This window comes from Musa acuminata, chromosome BXJ1-6, assembly GCF_036884655.1.
Source record: "Musa acuminata AAA Group cultivar baxijiao chromosome BXJ1-6, Cavendish_Baxijiao_AAA, whole genome shotgun sequence".
NCBI classification, from domain to species: Eukaryota; Viridiplantae; Streptophyta; class Magnoliopsida; order Zingiberales; family Musaceae; genus Musa; species Musa acuminata.
In genome coordinates, this window is record NC_088332.1 from 41,430,847 (window position 1) to 41,448,712 (window position 17,866).

Genomic DNA, 17,866 nt, shown 5'->3' on the forward strand with positions numbered 1-17,866 from the left:
TTGCATGACTGACACATAATTCAAAAGGTGTGAGCATGAAAATTATGATTTATTTTTTAATAAAATTGAGGGAAAAATGACGGTGATAATTTGTGAATACTGAATAGATGATATAAGCATAAAGAACTTGAGATTATGTGTCGACGTGATTTTAATATTTACATAAAATAAAAAATGCATGCATATATCAGAACTCGAAATCTTTATAATTTAATTTAACACTTATATCAATTTTGTTGCTTTTTAGAGCTGTTGTTTTAATATCCAAAATCCATTTAACCATTAATTAATTAATTTTCAATGTTATTTAAAATGGAATATTTGCTATATATTAATCCGAATTTGAGTGTGTTCTCAACTTAATTGAGCAATTATTGATATGATAATTTGAAAGTCCTGAAAATGAATAATGAATGCATAAAGTAGGCAAAAATAGTTTGGATTTAATTGGATGCATTCCCCTGACTTGAGATTAATCGTTAGTAACTTTGTGGGAGGAAACAAACCACTGTTCTTCTAATCATACGTATTTAGCTTAATCGCCGAATAACCATTAACACCGAAAGGAGTCAACAGACGATGTGATGGAGACGAGCCTTCGTGTCGGGGGTCAACGGCCTCGAAGCAGCGTGGACGAAGGCCACAAACCCCAAGGCGTGGCCCAAAACAGCCGCGGCCATCGCGGCCGCGTCGGACATCACGGCCAGCATCAGCACGTAGCCGAGCCCGACGCGAGCGGCGTGCATGGCGGTCTGCGTCAGCCCCGACGCCGCTGCAGCGGCGATGACGAGGCGGTGGTCGCACCACTCGACGAGGACGGAGGCGGAGAAGACGGCGGCGAGGGCCAGTGCGTGCATGCCGGGGAAGACGACCTCCATGCTGTTGCAGCCGGCGAAGAAGGTCGGGTGGGCGCAACACATGCTCTCCTTGTCAGTTTCCACACCGCGATCAGGAGATTGGGCGGCTGAAGCACCTAAATAAGAGCGTGCCATGTTGCCTTTGCAGTACAAAAGCGATCTCCACTTTGATACCACCATGCAGTACAAATCCTGATGAGGCCATCAGTTGGCTCAGCACTTGGGCTATATCTATCTCGAGCTTGTGCACATCAAGTGTAACTGGTGGTTCCAAACTGGTTCTTGTGGATCCAGCCATAATTCTTTTTCTAGAGAACTACCATTATACTTATTCTTCTTCTTCTTCTTTTCTGATATCAATGAACAACATGTTCTTATGAGTTTGAGAGTTCGATACCAATCTACAAAATAGAAGAGGAGGAGGAGAAAGAGAAGGATGGAAGAGGAACGAATGAGGAGAGAAGAACATAGGGGTTTATGATTTTTGTTTTGAATCGTTTGGAATTAAAGCATCGGAATTAAAAATATTATTTATTAGTAGCGTTTTTTGGGATAAATTCTGCAGTAATTTGATGCATTAAAATGGGATAATGCAGCCGCCGCCGCCGCTGTGTCGTGGACCAATTATCTTACGCCAGCACAGTTCGACCATGAATGTCCTCCTTCCGCCACGTACTCACTTCCACCACCTGCACACCGACAGAACCCTCTTCTCGTTACCCGAAAACGTCGTACCTATCCCTCCGCGAGTGACGCCATTGTGAATGAACATGGAGGAGAGGAAGGAAGAGCCGAAGAAGAAGGAAGCGGCCCAAGGGAGGGAGGCGGAGGTGGTGGAAGAAGCATTACAGGGCAACAAGAAGATGAGGCGAGGCGCCTGCGGCTGGCTGCGGGAGCGCAAGGTGAGGGATCTCGTCCGCGACAAGCGCCGCCTCGTCGAGGTCCCCTACACCGCCACCCTCGCTCACACCGTCAACGCCCTCGTCGCCAACCGCGTCTCCGCGGTGCCGGTCGCGGCCCCGCCCGGCCAGTGGATCGGCGCCGGCGGGTCCATGATCCTGGAGTCCGACCGGGCCACCGGCGCCGTCCGAAAGCACTACATCGGCATGGTCACCATGCTCGACTTGCTCGCCCACATCGCCGAGGAGGGCGACCAGAATCACGGCGCTGGCGACGAGTCGTCCGCCGGCCCGGAGAGGGATCTCGAGAGGCGAATGTCGGTCCCGGTCTCCTCGATCATCGGGCACTCGCTCGAGGGGCTAAGCTTGTGGACTTTGAACCCCGCCATCAGGTTTGCCTTCTTTTCCGCCATTAGCATCACTCTTTTGTTTCCTGCTTCTTCTTGCCATAACCCTTGATAGCCCCACAGATGCTCTGCCACTGTCTTAAGCCAACAGAAGCTTGTCAATCTTCCTTTATAGATGTTATGGTCGATTAAGAGCTGCATCTTCCTATCACTTGCAGCATACTAGATTGCATGGAAACGTTCAGCAAGGGGGTCCATCGAGCTTTGATTCCTCTTGAAAGCCAAACCAATCATGCAATTGCAGTGGAGCTGGCGGAGGCATCACCTGGCTACAGAATGCTCACACAAATGGACGTTATAAGTTTCCTAAGGGAGCAAAACCAAGAACTGAAGGGTGTCTTATCACACAGTGTCCTGGAGCTTGGAGCAATCAGTGAAGTTATCTTTTCTGTAAGTAAGCATACAAAAGTGATGGACACCATCAGATCCATGAGAGCGGCCGGCTTAGGTGCTGTTCCTGTTGTCGAAGCTCCCTCAGATGATCAAATCCTACAAGATGTAATAAATGCAACGGTGCAACACAACCTTGTTGTCAGATTTGATGTCCATGATATATTATTTGGTTCATTCTCAATTCTAACACAGGACCTTTATAGCTTGTTATCGCATTCTCATGTTATCATGTAATGCAATGTTCAGTGACCGGTACTGCTGTTTGAGTCGCAGGGAAAAGGAAAGAGGCTGATAGAGACATTCTCAGCAACAGATTTGAGGGGTTGCCCCGTCGTTCTACTGCAGTCATGGCTGTCGTTGAGCGTCACGGAATTCAAAGAAAGGGTATCGATGAGGGGCAGCAACGCAAGCATCGCACCACCCATGGCTGGAGATGATCCCAGCCCTGAAACAAGAAGACTCATCACATGCTCCCCGGAGACGAGCCTGTCGGATGTCATCGAGTCGGCGGTGTCGAACCATGTTCACAGACTGTGGGTCGTCGACGGTGAGGGGCTACTCCAGGGGGTCGTCTCCCTCACCGACATGGTGCGGGTGGTGAGGGACGCCGTTCTGCGAGCTGAACAGGAGCTAGAAGGCGTCGTTCAGCATGGCTAACTCGATCTCAAAGATTGTTTCTTTGTGAGCAGGGTGATGAGATTCAGAGTCATGCAATCCCAAGTGTGTTCATAGGAAACTGGACATCAGGCTGCTTTGCTGTTCAGTTTAGCCTCTCTCTCTACATATATATATGTTCCTGTTTCTCCTCGAGGTACCATAATGATGTGCATAGGAAAGAGAAAACTAAGAACATAGGTACAATCTTTCACTATGCATATTGCATGAGGATAAGAATCATCTGCACAAAGTGCTCTGTGCTTTCGCCACTCTGCCTGAGTGCATACATCATGAGGATAAGGAAGAATCGTCTTGGTGACAGCAACGTAAAGAGCGCTTGGAAGAGCAGACACACTCTTGCAGTGTCAAAGTAACCTTTTCTAAAAGGGTGTATTAATTGCACACGCAACTTTGGTGATTTCTTTTACGATAGATTAGAACTATTGGATGTGAGTCAACTAAGTTTTTAGTGATGTAATAAATCAAAATAATTTGAAAACTTCATTAGAAAACATATCTTTAGAAATTAATGATTCCTAAATTTGACTAATGATAGTGGCTCAGTAAAGTTGATTGGCAAGCAAATACTTGTGCTGGATATATTCTTTGTGGATGGCCAAACATAGGCCATAATGCCCATAAAAGTAGGACAAAAAACAACTGTGTTTAGTGTCTCTTAATGCCACTACCATCCACTGAGGTCTCTCATGCATAGCACAATATGCTATATTTTTTCTTTTATTATGATTCATTTTGCTAAGTTTTATGGTACTTATATATATATTTTTTTTTACAAAGACTGCATATATTGATTCTCTCTAAATCTTTTTTTAACGAGAATCTGATGTACTGGATTTATCTTTTTATTTTGCTGAGTTTTCATATAGTCCTTATTTCATGAACAAAGACTTGCAACAAGAATCTGATTCCATGTTGGAAATGGAGAAGCCTGTAAAGAAGACAAACACGTCAAAATCACTTGTGTTCTCTTTTATTTCATTTTTGTTGAGTTATCATGCTTTATTGATATCATCAAAACACAGGAGATAGATAGAAGATAGACATGAATAAACCATGAGCTGGATTTGGCAAGTTTGTCCATCTGCAAACTGTTTAATATGGTCTTCAGTTGTGATCACATCATTGACATGTTGATTTCAATTATGCCAAGAATCTAACAGAGGACAAAGATAGCCAGAAATAATTGTGGTGAAGTTGAATGCAGCACTCAGATTCCGGTGAATCCATGTTAGAAGTGTATTCCTGAGTCCTGCTGGTTGATACAACTTGCTCAGATGCTGATATGCTGTGCATGCATTTAGTGCGAGTAGTTTTGATGGCTTGACGGGCCAATTCCACAAGGGAGATTGCTTTCCCGTGAAGTGATAGGGTGGCACGGCAAGCAACAAGTGAGCATGGAAGGCTCGAGTGGATTCGGCTCTGTACCTTCCACTCCAAAAAGCACCCCAACCTCACACGCCTCCTCTTTTGCCATTGAAGAGAGAGAGAGAGAGAGAGAGGATTGATGGATGTGTTAAGACATCCTATTGAGTGAATTTGAAAGACAATCTATGATGAAATTTTGATTTCCACTCCTTTATCATTCAAAGTTAGTCGAAGCCCAAAAAGAATTCTCTATCAAGGAAATATTGTTTGGAGAATTATTTTTGTTTGTAATTTGAAATGATGTGACAAATTCGATAAGATCGTCCTAACCAATAACTAGTAAAGAGAGAATGAAAGAATATATTCTTTAAAATGATGAATCGAGTTATTGATAGCTTAGTGACGGATAATGACTTGACGAACTATCATTATCACTCCCAAAATATAAACTCAAGATTATACTTTCAAAGATAAATATGACTAATATATAAGCATCCATGTAAGTGAAGAACTAAACCCTATACAATAATACCAGGAGTATAATATTATTATCCTACAGTTCCATGATACTGAGATTACTAATATTTTTTTAATATTTTCGTATAAAAAAAATCCTTTTAGCCACGTTGCCAAGTGGTTTGACCTGATTCAACCTGTCTGTCTGATTCAGTCAAGAATCCAACACCATTACCTTTCCCATAGCTGTCCTCAATTATACAGCAACAAAGCTGTTGCTTTCAGCTGCAAGTGAATCCCACTTTTGCATTGCTTGTCACCATCCATGGCTCTACCATTTGCACAAGTTTTCTGTTGCTCAAGTCTGGTAATCCTTTGTCACTGCCGAATTCATTTCCTGATCCTATGCCGATTTGTAATGGAAGAAAGAAAGAGAGAGAAAGAGAGCAGACAACGTTCAAACTCAAACCTCATAATGGCCAGTAAAAAAGCCTCGATCAGGCCGCCGGCTTACGAGGAGAATAAGATTAGCATCGGCAACGTCTCCATTTATACATAGTGTGCAGCTTATTATTAGTAAATCCCAAAGAAACTGCTGATTGATTTGGTTTGGTAAAGGCTGTGTCAAACGTGAGGAGGTAAACCGCCTACTTCCCGCAATCCACGATTTCCGTGCTCTTCCTCTCTCTTTCTTTTTGGTTTCTTGATCGATTAGTTCGTTCTTTCTGTATATAATTACGGTGGCTTTTTGTTAGCAGTAAAGGAATTTGTTGGAAGAGTAGGATTTCTCTGCTCCGATTCCTTCATGTGTTTCCTCTTCTTTCTTTTTGTTTTGATAGCAATGAGGAGAGAAAGATAATTGGTTCGGCAAGCGTCTCTTTGTGATGACCTGTATGTAGAGAATCCAATTAAGATTTTGTGGTGGATTTGCTCGTTGCCTTGTGTTCTTTTTCTTCTGCCTTCTCACCACCTTTGTACATAAAGAAGCCATTTAATGTTTTGAGCTACATTTGGCTGTTGGCGAGTTCTTCTCGTGTTCCTTTGATCCGTCGACTCCCTGTTGCACTCCATCCAACAGAGGCTCCAGAAGGAGAGTAGAACGGAGGGAAAGCAGAGATGTTTGATAGCTTGCTGGGTGGGAAGTTCTCCAACAAATGGTAATCGTCTGTCTCTGTTCCTTGCCGATGTCTGTGCGTGAGCTATGCTTATTATTGTTCTTGGCGGTGTCGAACGGTGTGCAGCAAGCACGCCGTGAAGTGCATAAAGGTGCGGATGGTGCCCATCTGGAACAAGAAGCAGGCCGTGCTGCGGTTCCTCAGGAAGGACGTCGCCGACCTCATCGCCGCCGGCCATGAAGCCAACGCCTTCCGACGGGTACCCTTCTCCCTCTCTCTCTTTCTCTCGTCTCTGTTGCTTGTTGGATTGCTTGTTCCAGTAAACCAGAAGGGGAATAAGAAGAAGACTTCTTTAAACTCTTCTCATCTGTTGGTGTTTCTTCAATCGAAAGTTTCTGCCATGATTCTACTTTGTGGATTGCAATTGTAGATTCTTCAGGTTTCCTAATTTTGTGTTGCTGTTGTAAATTGTTTGTTCTCATCCACTCTCTCTCTCTCTCTCTCTCTCTCTCTCTCTCTCTCTCTCTCTCTCTCTCTTTTCTTCTTGGTGATTTCTTGAAAGATTATGCACGATTGTACCTGCTGGAATCCACAGATGCTGACCTCTTTCTGCTAAAGTTCATTTCTTGCTTGCATCAGTGAACTTTCGTAGGCAATTTTACCGGTTTCTTCGCGATCCTTCATTGTGGTTTCAGCTTCAATGTGTTCTTATGCTCAAACAATGGTTCTAAATCATGCACACCGTTTTCTTTCTTCTGCTTTCTCTGAAACAGATTGATGCACTCATCGTTGAGATAAACCGCGCAACTTGCTACGACATTATCGCGCAGTGCTGTGAAATCATCTCGACTCAGCTTCCGACCTTACAAAATCAGAAGTATCAACTGAATTCTTTCGGATTTACATCTGAATAAGATCGTAAAACATGCACATGATGATGTAACAGGGGATGTCCTCAAGAAGCCGTGGAAGCAGTATCGACTCTAATTTATGCTGCAGCAAGATTCCCTGATCTGCCGGAGTTGTGTGTTCTCAGGCATGTGTTCGCGGAACGATATGGGAGCTTCATGGAATCGTTTGTGAACGCCGAGGTGCTCATCCTCTTATCGACTTCTCATCAAAACCACTGTTTCGATTGAATTCGATCTTCTGACGAGTGTGATCTCTCTTCAGTTCGTTGAGAAAGTTGGGAAGAAGTCATTTACGAGGGAGAAGAAACTGCAGCTGATGCAAGATATTGCCGAAGAGTATTCTGTGCGATGCGATGCAAAAGCATTCGATCATCAAACTACATCAGTAAGTCCCATTCGATGGTGTGTGGTGCGTTTTAGATTGAGCGAGTTCTGATGAAGCAATTCACCAGCGCAGGATGCGATCAGGGGAAAACATGGGTCCAATTCTGCAAGCGCTGTGCGGGGAGAACAAGCAGAGACGGAGGAGGCGGCGGACATTCATGTGATCTCAGCGAGCTTGGGAACTCGTCAAGCACGTGTCAAGCCGAGGAGAGATCATGGCGGAAGCTGTGAAGCTGACGAGCTCGAGTGTGGTGTTCGAGGGAGTCCGGAGAAGAAAGGGGTGGTTTCGGTCAACGGGCGCCATGTGGAAGAGTACGGGAGAGCAGGCTATTTGATCCCGCCGTATGTCAAGCCAAAGATCCATGGCGATCCTGTTGCTGCTGCAGGTCATGACACGAACGAGGGCGGCGAGGAAGCAGTTCTTCGCGGCGGCGAGAAGCCTAGGCCCGTTTCCGTGAGGCGAAAACTCCGAAAGCCACGGGTTGGCGAGACAGACGACGGCGAAAACTACGTCAAAGAGAAGAGTGCAGATGGAGAGGGAAGACGACGACCAGCGTATGACGAAGCAGATCACAATGCTGCGTCCGGTGGGCAGTACGAGGACGAGGAAGAGATGGTCTTGGACAAGCTCTTGCTGCACTACAGCAGGAAAGGGACAGCTGAAGAAGGAAGCGAAGGAAGAAGAAGGGTCGGAGCTGAGCATTTCGGCAATGGCGGAAAGGTTCACCCGTTGCCGAGAGGAGCACCGCCTCCTCCGGTGCCGTCGGAATCGGTAAACCCGGCGACTCCTGGAGCTACGTCGATGCGGCCTGATCCTGTGGATGCTAATGGAGGCCGAGTGCATCCGAGTCTGCCGGATTACGATCAGTTGGCGGCAAGGTTTGCTGCTTTGAAGAGGACCTGAGAAATACTAAGAAGTGCTCTTCCTGCATTCTGCTCCATTTCTTTCACCTCCATGCAGTGAGCACCTCTGCTGATGGATTACAGATCGTTGATGCAATCTGCAAATCTTTCCTGTCCTGATTCCCGTCTCTTTCTTCTTCATGGATATATTAGTGGAAAGTTCCATCTTGCTTCTGTTTATGAGATTTCAACAGAAACAGAAGTCCAGCAAGGTTGGAAGAGTTCTTCCACCTGTTAGATCATCATGTATTCACAGTTTAAGCCGAGTATTGTACAAGATATCCATATGTCTCACACTTAAGAGTATTGGTGCCATGGCAAGAAAATGTAGTTGTCAATTACTATATTTTCTTGTTCAGTAATTTTCTATATTTTATAGCATAAGAACATCTTCCTAATTTTATAGCATAAGAACATCTTCCTAAGGCATTTGTAATAGTCTATTTTTTATAATAGTGATTTACTCCTTATTCGTCTGATGTAGGTCAATTGATCGAATCACGTAAATCTGATGTTCATGTTGCTTTTATTTTTTCTATTTTATTATCTTTTTTGGGTTCTCAAATTACCTTTTGGTAAATTTTCTAGTAGTAACTCCTAACACATACAAAGGCAAATGAACCTATACAAACAAATCAATACAAGACCTAGAAGAAAATATCCAAGATTTTGCAAATTAAACTCCATCATCAAACAAAACACACAAGTTCTCGATGGTAAAGGATTAACTAGATTAACTGCACAGTGTAATCATCCTGATCAAATGGAGACATGCCACAATGAAGAAGTGTACAAGGGTTTCTTTCCACAGCCAAAATTCTGTAGATGAGCAAGGACAGAGAGGGATGCAATTTGCAACAGTGTGTATGGATGTCTATGACAAAAATACATTTATTCTACTTTATCTTGTCATATAACATCAGAAGTAAGAAGCTAAGAAATGCCTGCACACTTACAGCCATTGTTCATGAACAACTAGAAATGGCTGTAACAACAGTAGTGTCCGGTCGAGCAGCAATTTTAGTAGGTTCTCTCTGCGGCAAATTATGGTTACCATTGCTCAAGACTATCCTCCACGTTGCATCCTGGACATCTCTGGCTTCTCTGGATCTTCTTTATCTGGATCTACTTCTTCCTCCTCTTTCTTTTCTTCCTCCTCTTCCTCGTCCACTTCAGGGGGGTCTTCTGGCAGTGAAGTTGGCAATGGAGTTTTCATTGGACTAAATTGTGAGAATATATCGGGTCTCCTGCCAGGCTTGGGCCTCTCCCACTCCTACATCCTACATCCTACATGTTAACATATATGTGACTGACCATACCAAAAGTCCACAAAGTATCCAATTACAAAACAAAAATTAATAGAATATAGTCTAACGACATATCTCAAATTCAATATGCTAGGACAGAATTCTCATTAATCAACTCATTTGCTTTCTTCAGCATCAATTCAGTTCATCAGCACAAAATCATCAAAAGTTGAATAAACATCATTATAGAAGAACTGATCCTTCAAAGACCAAGACAAAATAGACTCAAAAGTATATTAGAAAACTAATTTGCACACACCTGTTAGATACTTCATATTATTGAAAAGCAAAAAAACACTCATACCTTGTAAATCTTACAAAAGGTTCTGTTGGATAGATATATTGGATATGATTAACTTAATTCTTTTCTTCTGTTAAAATTCTGTTTTAATACAAGAGGCCTCTGCAAATAATACAAACTAAGTCGAACTTTTATTTTTTGTGGCTTTGGGAAAATGAGTTGAGTGCATTGATACAATAGTAAAATTGCATATTTCCGATCTGAGACCAGAATTTGAGTTTTTAAAGATAAGACTATATACATTGACCCTCTCCGGACCCTGTATTAACGGGGACCTACTGTGCTAGCTGTGCAGTACATGCAACAATGAAGTAAGCTCATAAACAGCAGCTAGGTCTTGTCAATATAAGGAGAGTTCCAAAAGGACAATGCTCACACTCTACAAAGGATGTCATCGCTCAACTGAGTCAATCTCAGGGCACAAGATTTTATGTTGTGGACATTCCACTTCTGATGAAACAAGGACTTCAATATTTTCTTGCAATTTGGTCATGCCAATTGAAATCAACATCCATTGCAAGATTGTGAAGGCATGATTAGATGCAGAAGAAGCTGGAAGCAAATCCATATCAGCCATGTGGATATTGGTGTTAAGCTAGAATAATAATGTGATTTGAACAGCCCAAGAGTCGAGTCAAAATTTAAATTACAGTTGTCATGACTCAAAACTGATGTGAGAAATGACCCACTAGCTTGATGAGACTAGAACCTTATGATCACCCATGTAACCTTATAAGCACAATTAAATTACTTGTTTAGAGCTATATCTTTCGACACCAGCATGTATCAACTCGAACTTAAATACTTGATTCAGATTAGAAAATGGGCTTCATAAGGAAGTACCAACATTTTCTCTGTGTCATAAAAAGATGCAGAATTCTCAAAGTTAATAAACAAGCAACAATTGATTTCAATGTCCAACAAAAAACAGCATTACATGCAATCACAGGCTTACCCAAATTTATGAGAAAGGGTTGTGAGCATCCATAAGAAGCAGGTTCACTATCCAAGTCAATGAAACTGGCATATTGGCAAGCCTCAAAATACTTATGTAAAAATTCAGCGTCTTCTGAATTCTTTGGTTTAAGAAAAATAACTATGAAAAAGGACTGATATGGTGAACCCTAATTCTCAAAAAATTTGAAGAGGACCACTAAACCAAGATCAGAGGTTCAATCGATGATGCCCATAACAAAAGTTAAGGGAATAGAAGGAACCAAAAGAGCCCCTGATTTTCAATTTTGCTAGATTGTATAATGTAGATTGTCCATGGCTAAGCATATACAAAGGGAAATAACATTTAACATTTGAAAGCCCAAAATGATCTCAATATCCATTGAAATGGACTGACCACATGAAGTGAGAATATTTCTTGTGAAAACGAGGGGATTAAACAAGTTGTTTTTGTTGATCCAATTCTTCTTCAAAAAGTTCCTGCAGCTTGCCTTTTCATCCCAATGTTCTTTGATGTTCGAAGTTTTAAGTCAAATAAGAAACCTTTCACCTGTATCCAATAAACAAACCCAACATCATGTATACCCTACCAACCAGACCTTTGCAGCGTTCTTCTTCCACCAATAACCACCATTCTCGAGCAAGCTTCTCAGGCCACATGTATGGGAACGAGCCCTTTGCAGCACAATGAACAATCAACGAAATTGTCCTTGAACACGTTTAAAAGACATTGATTTCGTTTGATCGAAAAAACACACAGAAAAAAATGCTAAATTTTGACGATAATCTCCAAACCAACGTCTATAAGTTCTTATTGAAGATCCTAAACATAGATAAAAACACCACATTATCGCAAAACTGTAGAAAAGTTTGGAGTTTTGGGGAAATTGCAAACCAAGATCTACAAACGAGTAAGACAAGAAAAATCATAATCAAAGCCAACAAAAACAACATCAAGAAATGGATGGATGAGGGTCGTACGATGGGGAAATCGAGAGGGGAGCGGCGGGTCATCTTCTCTTCCTCTGGGGCCATGCAGACGACGGCGTTCCGTCTCACGCGGCTCCGTCGGGGGAGCGTCGCACGAGGCAAGAGGATACAGATGCATCGGCAGACGCCCGGCGGTCTCGTCGGCGATGGCAAGGGGGAGCAGCAGGCGAGAGAGGCGGCGGCGGCGTAGAGGCACCACGACGACGAGGCCATTGCCCGCAGTACTGTCACAAGGCGAACTCAGGAGAAGGACGCGGCGGCGCTAACGACTGGGTTCGGGTTCGGCCGCCGCGAGATTTATTTGCCGCCTCTTATTTGTCGTGCACTTGATCCGACCCGGAAACAGGAGAAAGGCGGTGGGAGTCTGTCGGAGATGGTATTCGGCTTCGGCCCTGATATCGGATTCGGATCTGAACCGGATCCGACATCAGGAAAAATAAAAACAAATTATTAAAATAGATTTAATATAACCTTTCCAAAATAGATCTAATATTATTAAAAGATAAGTACTCAAAATATTTGAAAAATGATTCGACTAATAACCTTTTCAAAAAAAAGAAAGTTTTCATTGACTCCACACGTTGAACGACTCAGTCTATACATTTATATACGAAGTATCTTAGTCTCTTTCAAGGATTTTATCAAAGATTTTACATTCCTTAGAAGATTAGCTAAACTTTTTAACAAACTTACTATTTATATCTTTTTTACTATTGATAATCCCTTATTATTGATAATTATTTTAAAAATAAAAATATTTCTTTATTATGCATAACCCAATATTATCGATTTTACTTTTTTTTTTCATAATCTATTATTAAATTTTTGCTGTCAATGCCATCATCTTGCTCGAACATTGTTTACTATATATTCGATGTTTTTTTTGCTTGTTATTGATACCATCGACACTTCGTACGAAAATCCCTCAACGCTCATCACAAATGTAATTGGGAGAAATGTCTCGTTACTCATTATTAATATTGTTCGATGTCGTCCGACTTAGCTCATTGCCCCTCGATATTATTAAAATATTTATCATCATTTACGAATGAATAATCTAAAAATATAAATAAAATAAAATAAAATTATAAATAGTAACAAAGAGGCTGCAAATAGTATTTTTTTATTTCAAGTGCGATAGTTTACATATTTGTCCTTTTAATATTTGCCACTAAAAATTGTTGAAGGCTCATCTCCCACTGAGATACACAAATGTTATAATAAGATGAAGTTAGACATTAGCCTTATGGTAGGAGGAAAAAATAAATATATGACATAAAATATATGATTGTCGGAGCTATAGAAAATACTTATATACTCTCAATTTAGTTGGAGACTATATTTCTACAGAATTAATGGCGGAAAAAAAAAATATAACCGATTCTAAATAATTAGGGCATTATAGTTTATTGGTTCTGTAATTGATAAATACTTTTTTATTCTGAAATTATATTTTAAATATATTTTTTCCATCCTTATGCTGTTTCCTATCTTGCAAGTGACCTCTGAGAGTGAGCTTGAGAACTGATGAAAATAATGACCCAATGGATTTCTTCTGTGAAAAGAAGAACAAGGAGACCATAATTTGATTAACTTGAACTGTTCAATGGTGCAGGGGACATAATTATTGAGGTAAGAAGAAGCCTTTGCTTTAAGTTAGCATTCTTGAATGGTGATGCTCTCCACCAGGCAGTGTCTCAACTAAACTTCCATGTTGTGCCACACACCATGATGAGGTGCAAGATTATTGAACCTTTAGATCTATTTTGATCTTTTTGTTTGCCAAGTCCTACATGATGAATCATATCAAAGATCATTCAAAAAACCCTGGCTACTGTGGAATGTGATATTTGATTCTCACACTTGCTCTTAGTAAAGGCTGATCTGGATCTATCTCACATCTCAAAATAACTCCATCATGCTCAAATAAAATCTTGAAATGTGAGAATCATTCTTCACAAGCTTCTTTTTTCATTCCATCCATCTGAGGAAGAGACACCAGATTTTTCATCTACTATGCATGCACTACACTGTCAAATAGTTGTACAAGTTGAGCATACAGAAGTTTTGTGTTCTCAAGTCTTCCTCATTTTTTGATGCATCCACAAGTCAGTGAAATTGAACTATTGCTTTTTGTCAATTTCAGTGAAATATAACAATTATTTGGATGCATCTAAATGAGGAAGACTTGACATATTTCAGTGAAATACTCAGGCCAAACTTTTTCTTTTTTTTGGGCATGAGAATAAAGTTTCAGTTTCCCCAAACACAGAAGTGAGTTCTACTGTTTGCCACCACCTGAGATTGGCAGCATTATGTCTGAATGGGTACATTCTTTGCCTTGTATTATGAGTTTGGAACCTAACAAGAAGCCAAAAGGTAGATGATCTGTCAGATTGTATGCCTCAATCCAACTCTGGAAAGCCAACTGATGAATCAATCCTTAAGGTCTGCAAAAGGCTAAGACTGAATCCCTTTGGAGAACAAAGGGTCAAAGTCTCATGATTGAATGCTGCAAGTGGAGGACTTTTGCAAAAGCTGTATCCTTGATGATCTAACTTGAAATCTTGATCCACAGAACTCTCAAGAAAAAGTTCTCCATTAGAGCTGTTGTACCAAATTTGATATGGAAAAAGAGAGCTGTGGTTGCACCTATTTGCACTACAGGAGTATGAACAACATCAAAAGCTTTGAGGGCTGTTGTTGGGCAATCCACCAAAGTAGCAAAACCTGCAAGGAAGTTTGCACCATTGATTTCTACATCATAAACTAGATAGATAAAAACTACAATTAAGTCATCCTACCTTCCTCCTACAATTATTGGTGTCCAAATGGCAATTGCAGTGTTGGAAATATCTGGCAATTGGATGACACCCTAACTTACCTTGAAGTGCCTTGCAAAATGTTAGATCACATGCAAGTTTATAAGGAAGAAAGGAAATTTTCTTTAGTTGAGTGATAAAAAAATGATTGCCTACCATATTCTTTAGGTGAAAAAAAGCACATTTTCTAGTTAATTCAAAATTTCCTCCTATGTATAAATTGATTTCACAATTATTATTTTCACAAAAATATAACAATTGAGGATTTTTTTTCCAAAAAAAATATTAATTTAAAGATCTTGTGCAATATTCATGATGCTCCTTAGAGCATAGAATAGATTGTAAATCATGAGGTTAATCATGTCTCTAAATTATATTAGTTTTTATTGGTTTTAGCATATTTATCTTGCCAATTGACCGTCTTATTTCCTTCTGTATAAATATGGAATGTTCAAAAATTTAACTATATTGAGGATTTTTTTTTAAAAGTTAAATCATATATCCTCAGTTTCATAGATAATTACTCCACTGGATTTTTAATTTTTTTTTTTGTTGAATTTAGATGCTTCTACAGTTCAATTCGACACACCATTATACATTCGAGTATAATTCATTTACAAGTGTAATACTGTAAATCCCATCCAATTTATTTTTTTTATTATTATAGGAATCTTTAAGTCCAATTTCATCAAGGGTTTTGTTTAGGCATTTGAAGAATCACTTGATGAGCCACACCAAATGTGAAGTATATATATATATGCTGAGCAGTATATGCATCTACCATTAACTTGGAAAGGGGGACTACTTGTAGCACACCAAGGAATTGGACTTGCCAGTGACCAAGTCCACCTTTCTATCAACCAAGAATCTATGATTCATTGAGCTTGGAAGAACATATCATAGACAAATACTTTTTAACTGCATTTTCTTTTTTTTTTGTGCTAATTGTTCTGATTGAACTGTCATGAATCAGTAAACATTATGATGATTGGCAAATTAATCATGCTAAAAACCATCTTGAAATGAGTCAACCACCAAGAAAAAGGAACTATGCTTTGTTCATCCCATAGGCTTACTAGTTTCCAACACATTGCTTCCTGCATACTGGACAGCAGGAATCCATGGATTCAACTAATCCATGTGAAGCCTGTGACTAGAGACAATTATAGATTCCCACAGATATATGTGAATCAGCTCCATTGAGCAGTACTGTCTGCATTCCTGACAGCAACTTCTTTTTGTCGAGTTATTTGGCAGCAGACAAGGAAGGAATTGTTGCTTGCTTGCCTTCCAAAGGTTGATAAAGAGAGGGGGAAGAATGGTGAGACAAAGCTAAACTTTTGTTTGGTACTTTCTTAGGATAACAAATCCTCCCATATATCATCATATGCCATGAATAACCCATTTTCTTTTATAGGGTTTAGGCAATATATCTTGAAAGATTATGTTCACTGTCATGTAAATATTTAGGATATCTTTTCATCCTTTTTCTAATGTAAGAGAAAAATTAAATTAAATTTATTTTCCACAATTGTTTCCCCTCCTTCCCTTAAAACAAAATCCACAGCTGGTCACAGTCCACATTCCAATTCCTGTCATTCCAACAACAGCAGCAGCAGCAGAAAGTCCATCTTCTCCCATTTAGTATCTAAGCTACCAAAGTCAATCCCAAAAGTTTGGTCTCCTGTTCATGTAACGCATGTTAACCGGTGACTAAGGAAGACAACAATGTTGGAATGATGACGGCCGAGTCACCATATCCTCTTCTTCTCTTCTTCCTCCTCCCCATCCTATTCTAAGGCGAAGAAGAGAAGGGAAGAGAGAGAAAGTATAATAGCAGCGGTAAAGTCATTAAATTTTGTTCTTCTTCCTCTGTTCTTTGAGCGAGCTGAAGTTGGAGATGAAGGGAGTGAGCAGCACGAAGCTGATGTATCCGCAGCCATCGTCCAACCACAAGCATGGTGGAAATGGGATCTCCAACTCGGTCTCCTACCGTCGCCGCATTTGGCTCGTCGCGTTCCTCTTCTTCTTCGCTTTCGTCACGATCCTCACTCTCCACAACCCCAACGGGGCGAGAGATCCGAGTGGCCTCCCCTCCTCTTCTGCCTCCTCGCATGCTGCTGTGGGGTCCGCCGCCGCGGCCACTTCGTGGCCGACGCCGCTGCCGGCTCTGGTGTTCGACGCGCTCGTCCACTACGCCGTGGCCTCCAACTACACGTGGAAGATGGAGGAGGACGGCCTCCGGGCGATCGCGGGCGTGCTCCGGCGGCGGGGGCCCTGCAACCTGCTCGTGTTCGGGATCGGGCACGAGACGCCGCTGTGGCGAGCGCTCAACCAAGGCGGGCGCACCGTTTTCGTGGACGAGAACGAGTACTACGTCGCCCACATGGAGGCGCGCAACCCCGGGCTGGAGGCCTACGACGTGGCCTACACCACCAAGGTCCGGGAGATGCCGGAGCTCCTCGCCGAATCCCGCCGGCAGCGCCGCGGCGAGTGCAGGCCGGTGCAGAACCTGCTCTTCTCCGACTGCCGGCTCGCCATCAACGACCTCCCCAACCAGCTCTACGACGTGGCCTGGGACGTCATCCTGATCGACGGGCCCAAGGGGCACGAGGCGGCAGCGCCGGGCCGGATGTCGGCCATCTTCACGGCCGCCGTCATGGCCAGGTACCGCGGCCGGGGGCCCGTGGACGTGCTCGTGCACGACTACGACCGGGCGGTGGAGAGGTTGTGCAGCGCAGAGTTCCTCTGCTCGGAGAACCTCGTCGCCACCTCCTCCCGTCTGGCCCACTTCCTCATCCGCAGCAGCGTCGGCCCCACCAACGAGTTCTGCACCAGCAGGACCACCACGGCCTACGGCGCTGCGACTTCCAGCTCGTAGTTTGGCTTCTGCTTCGCCATGGACAGGCCAACCGTCCTGAGGAAAAGACAATGAACACTCGTTCTCCCTTTTCCTTTGCTTGGTAGAGCAAAAGATAGTGCTTTCTTGATGACATGCTGATGTGAAGAGGAATGGACATCAAAGCTGATAACACTACACGGGTGCAACTCTTTCGTCTCAGGAAGAACACATCAGATTGCAATGACAACTCGCTCATCATTTCTTATCATATTGCGAGATCTC

At 42.1% G+C, this 17,866-nt stretch overlaps 5 protein-coding genes across 8 annotated transcripts; 3 read left to right on the plus strand and 2 right to left on the minus strand.

The window, feature by feature from the left end:
* Positions 1–569: 569 nt before the first annotated feature.
* Positions 570–992, minus strand: LOC135677548 (copper transporter 1-like). Its single transcript, XM_065189911.1, has one exon. It carries the CDS (start codon positions 990–992, stop codon positions 570–572), a length of 423 nt encoding a protein of 140 aa, XP_065045983.1.
* Positions 993–1,535: 543 nt separating this feature from the next.
* Positions 1,536–3,530, plus strand: LOC135581212 (SNF1-related protein kinase regulatory subunit gamma-like PV42a). 2 transcript variants are annotated; one of them, XM_065190254.1, is made up of 3 exons: positions 1,536–2,148; positions 2,322–2,676; positions 2,830–3,530. In XM_065190254.1, the coding sequence occupies exons 1-3, from the start codon at positions 1,622–1,624 to the stop codon at positions 3,211–3,213; spliced, it is 1,266 nt and encodes a 421-aa protein (XP_065046326.1). In that variant the 5' UTR covers positions 1,536–1,621; the 3' UTR covers positions 3,214–3,530. The 2 variants fall into 2 exon arrangements, with proteins under 2 accessions (XP_065046326.1, XP_065046328.1); XM_065190256.1 differs by having other exon boundaries at positions 1,537–2,148; positions 2,322–2,661; positions 2,830–3,528.
* A 1,902-nt stretch (positions 3,531–5,432) lies between these two features.
* Positions 5,433–8,847, plus strand: LOC135677035 (uncharacterized). 3 transcript variants are annotated; one of them, XM_065188891.1, is made up of 7 exons: positions 5,433–5,693; positions 5,895–6,212; positions 6,297–6,429; positions 6,944–7,047; positions 7,117–7,261; positions 7,344–7,466; positions 7,539–8,847. In XM_065188891.1, exons 2-7 carry the CDS (start codon positions 6,172–6,174, stop codon positions 8,367–8,369), a joined length of 1,377 nt encoding a protein of 458 aa, XP_065044963.1. In that variant the 5' UTR covers positions 5,433–5,693; positions 5,895–6,171; the 3' UTR covers positions 8,370–8,847. The 3 variants fall into 3 exon arrangements, with proteins under 3 accessions (XP_065044963.1, XP_065044964.1, XP_065044965.1); XM_065188892.1 differs by having other exon boundaries at positions 6,134–6,212; XM_065188893.1 differs by lacking the exon at positions 5,433–5,693 and having other exon boundaries at positions 5,709–5,946; positions 6,134–6,212.
* Positions 8,848–9,148: 301 nt separating this feature from the next.
* LOC103989853 (uncharacterized) lies at positions 9,149–12,238 on the minus strand. Its single transcript, XM_065190257.1, has 2 exons — positions 11,912–12,238; positions 9,149–9,641 (listed from the first exon to the last, which is right to left on the minus strand). The coding sequence occupies exons 1-2, from the start codon at positions 12,131–12,133 to the stop codon at positions 9,435–9,437; spliced, it is 429 nt and encodes a 142-aa protein (XP_065046329.1). The 5' UTR covers positions 12,134–12,238; the 3' UTR covers positions 9,149–9,434.
* Positions 12,239–16,578: 4,340 nt separating this feature from the next.
* LOC135677849 (protein IRX15-LIKE-like) lies at positions 16,579–17,852 on the plus strand. The gene has a single exon (XM_065190258.1). It carries the CDS (start codon positions 16,643–16,645, stop codon positions 17,621–17,623), a length of 981 nt encoding a protein of 326 aa, XP_065046330.1. The 5' UTR covers positions 16,579–16,642; the 3' UTR covers positions 17,624–17,852.
* The last annotated feature ends 14 nt before the right edge of the window (positions 17,853–17,866 follow it).

Bases quoted from the DNA above. Each gene is read 5' to 3' on its own strand.
- LOC135677548 (XM_065189911.1), bottom strand. From the start codon at position 992: ATGGCACGCTCTTATTTAGGTGCTTCAGCCGCCCAATCTCCTGATCGC.
- LOC135581212 (XM_065190254.1), top strand. From the start codon at position 1,622: ATGAACATGGAGGAGAGGAAGGAAGAGCCGAAGAAGAAGGAAGCGGCC. The intron at 2,149-2,321 runs GTTTGCCTTCTT...TATCACTTGCAG, and splicing joins ACTTTGAACCCCGCCATCAG to CATACTAGATTGCATGGAAA. The intron at 2,677-2,829 runs GTGCAACACAAC...TTTGAGTCGCAG, and splicing joins AAGATGTAATAAATGCAACG to GGAAAAGGAAAGAGGCTGAT.
- LOC135677035 (XM_065188891.1), top strand. From the start codon at position 6,172: ATGTTTGATAGCTTGCTGGGTGGGAAGTTCTCCAACAAATG. The intron at 7,048-7,116 runs GTATCAACTGAA...ATGATGTAACAG, and splicing joins CCGACCTTACAAAATCAGAA to GGGATGTCCTCAAGAAGCCG. The intron at 7,262-7,343 runs GTGCTCATCCTC...ATCTCTCTTCAG, and splicing joins AATCGTTTGTGAACGCCGAG to TTCGTTGAGAAAGTTGGGAA.
- LOC103989853 (XM_065190257.1), bottom strand. From the start codon at position 12,133: ATGGCCTCGTCGTCGTGGTGCCTCTACGCCGCCGCCGCCTCTCTCGCC. The intron at 9,642-11,911 runs GTACGACCCTCA...TGTAGGATGTAG, and splicing joins CCCCTCTCGATTTCCCCATC to GAGTGGGAGAGGCCCAAGCC.
- LOC135677849 (XM_065190258.1), top strand. From the start codon at position 16,643: ATGAAGGGAGTGAGCAGCACGAAGCTGATGTATCCGCAGCCATCGTCC.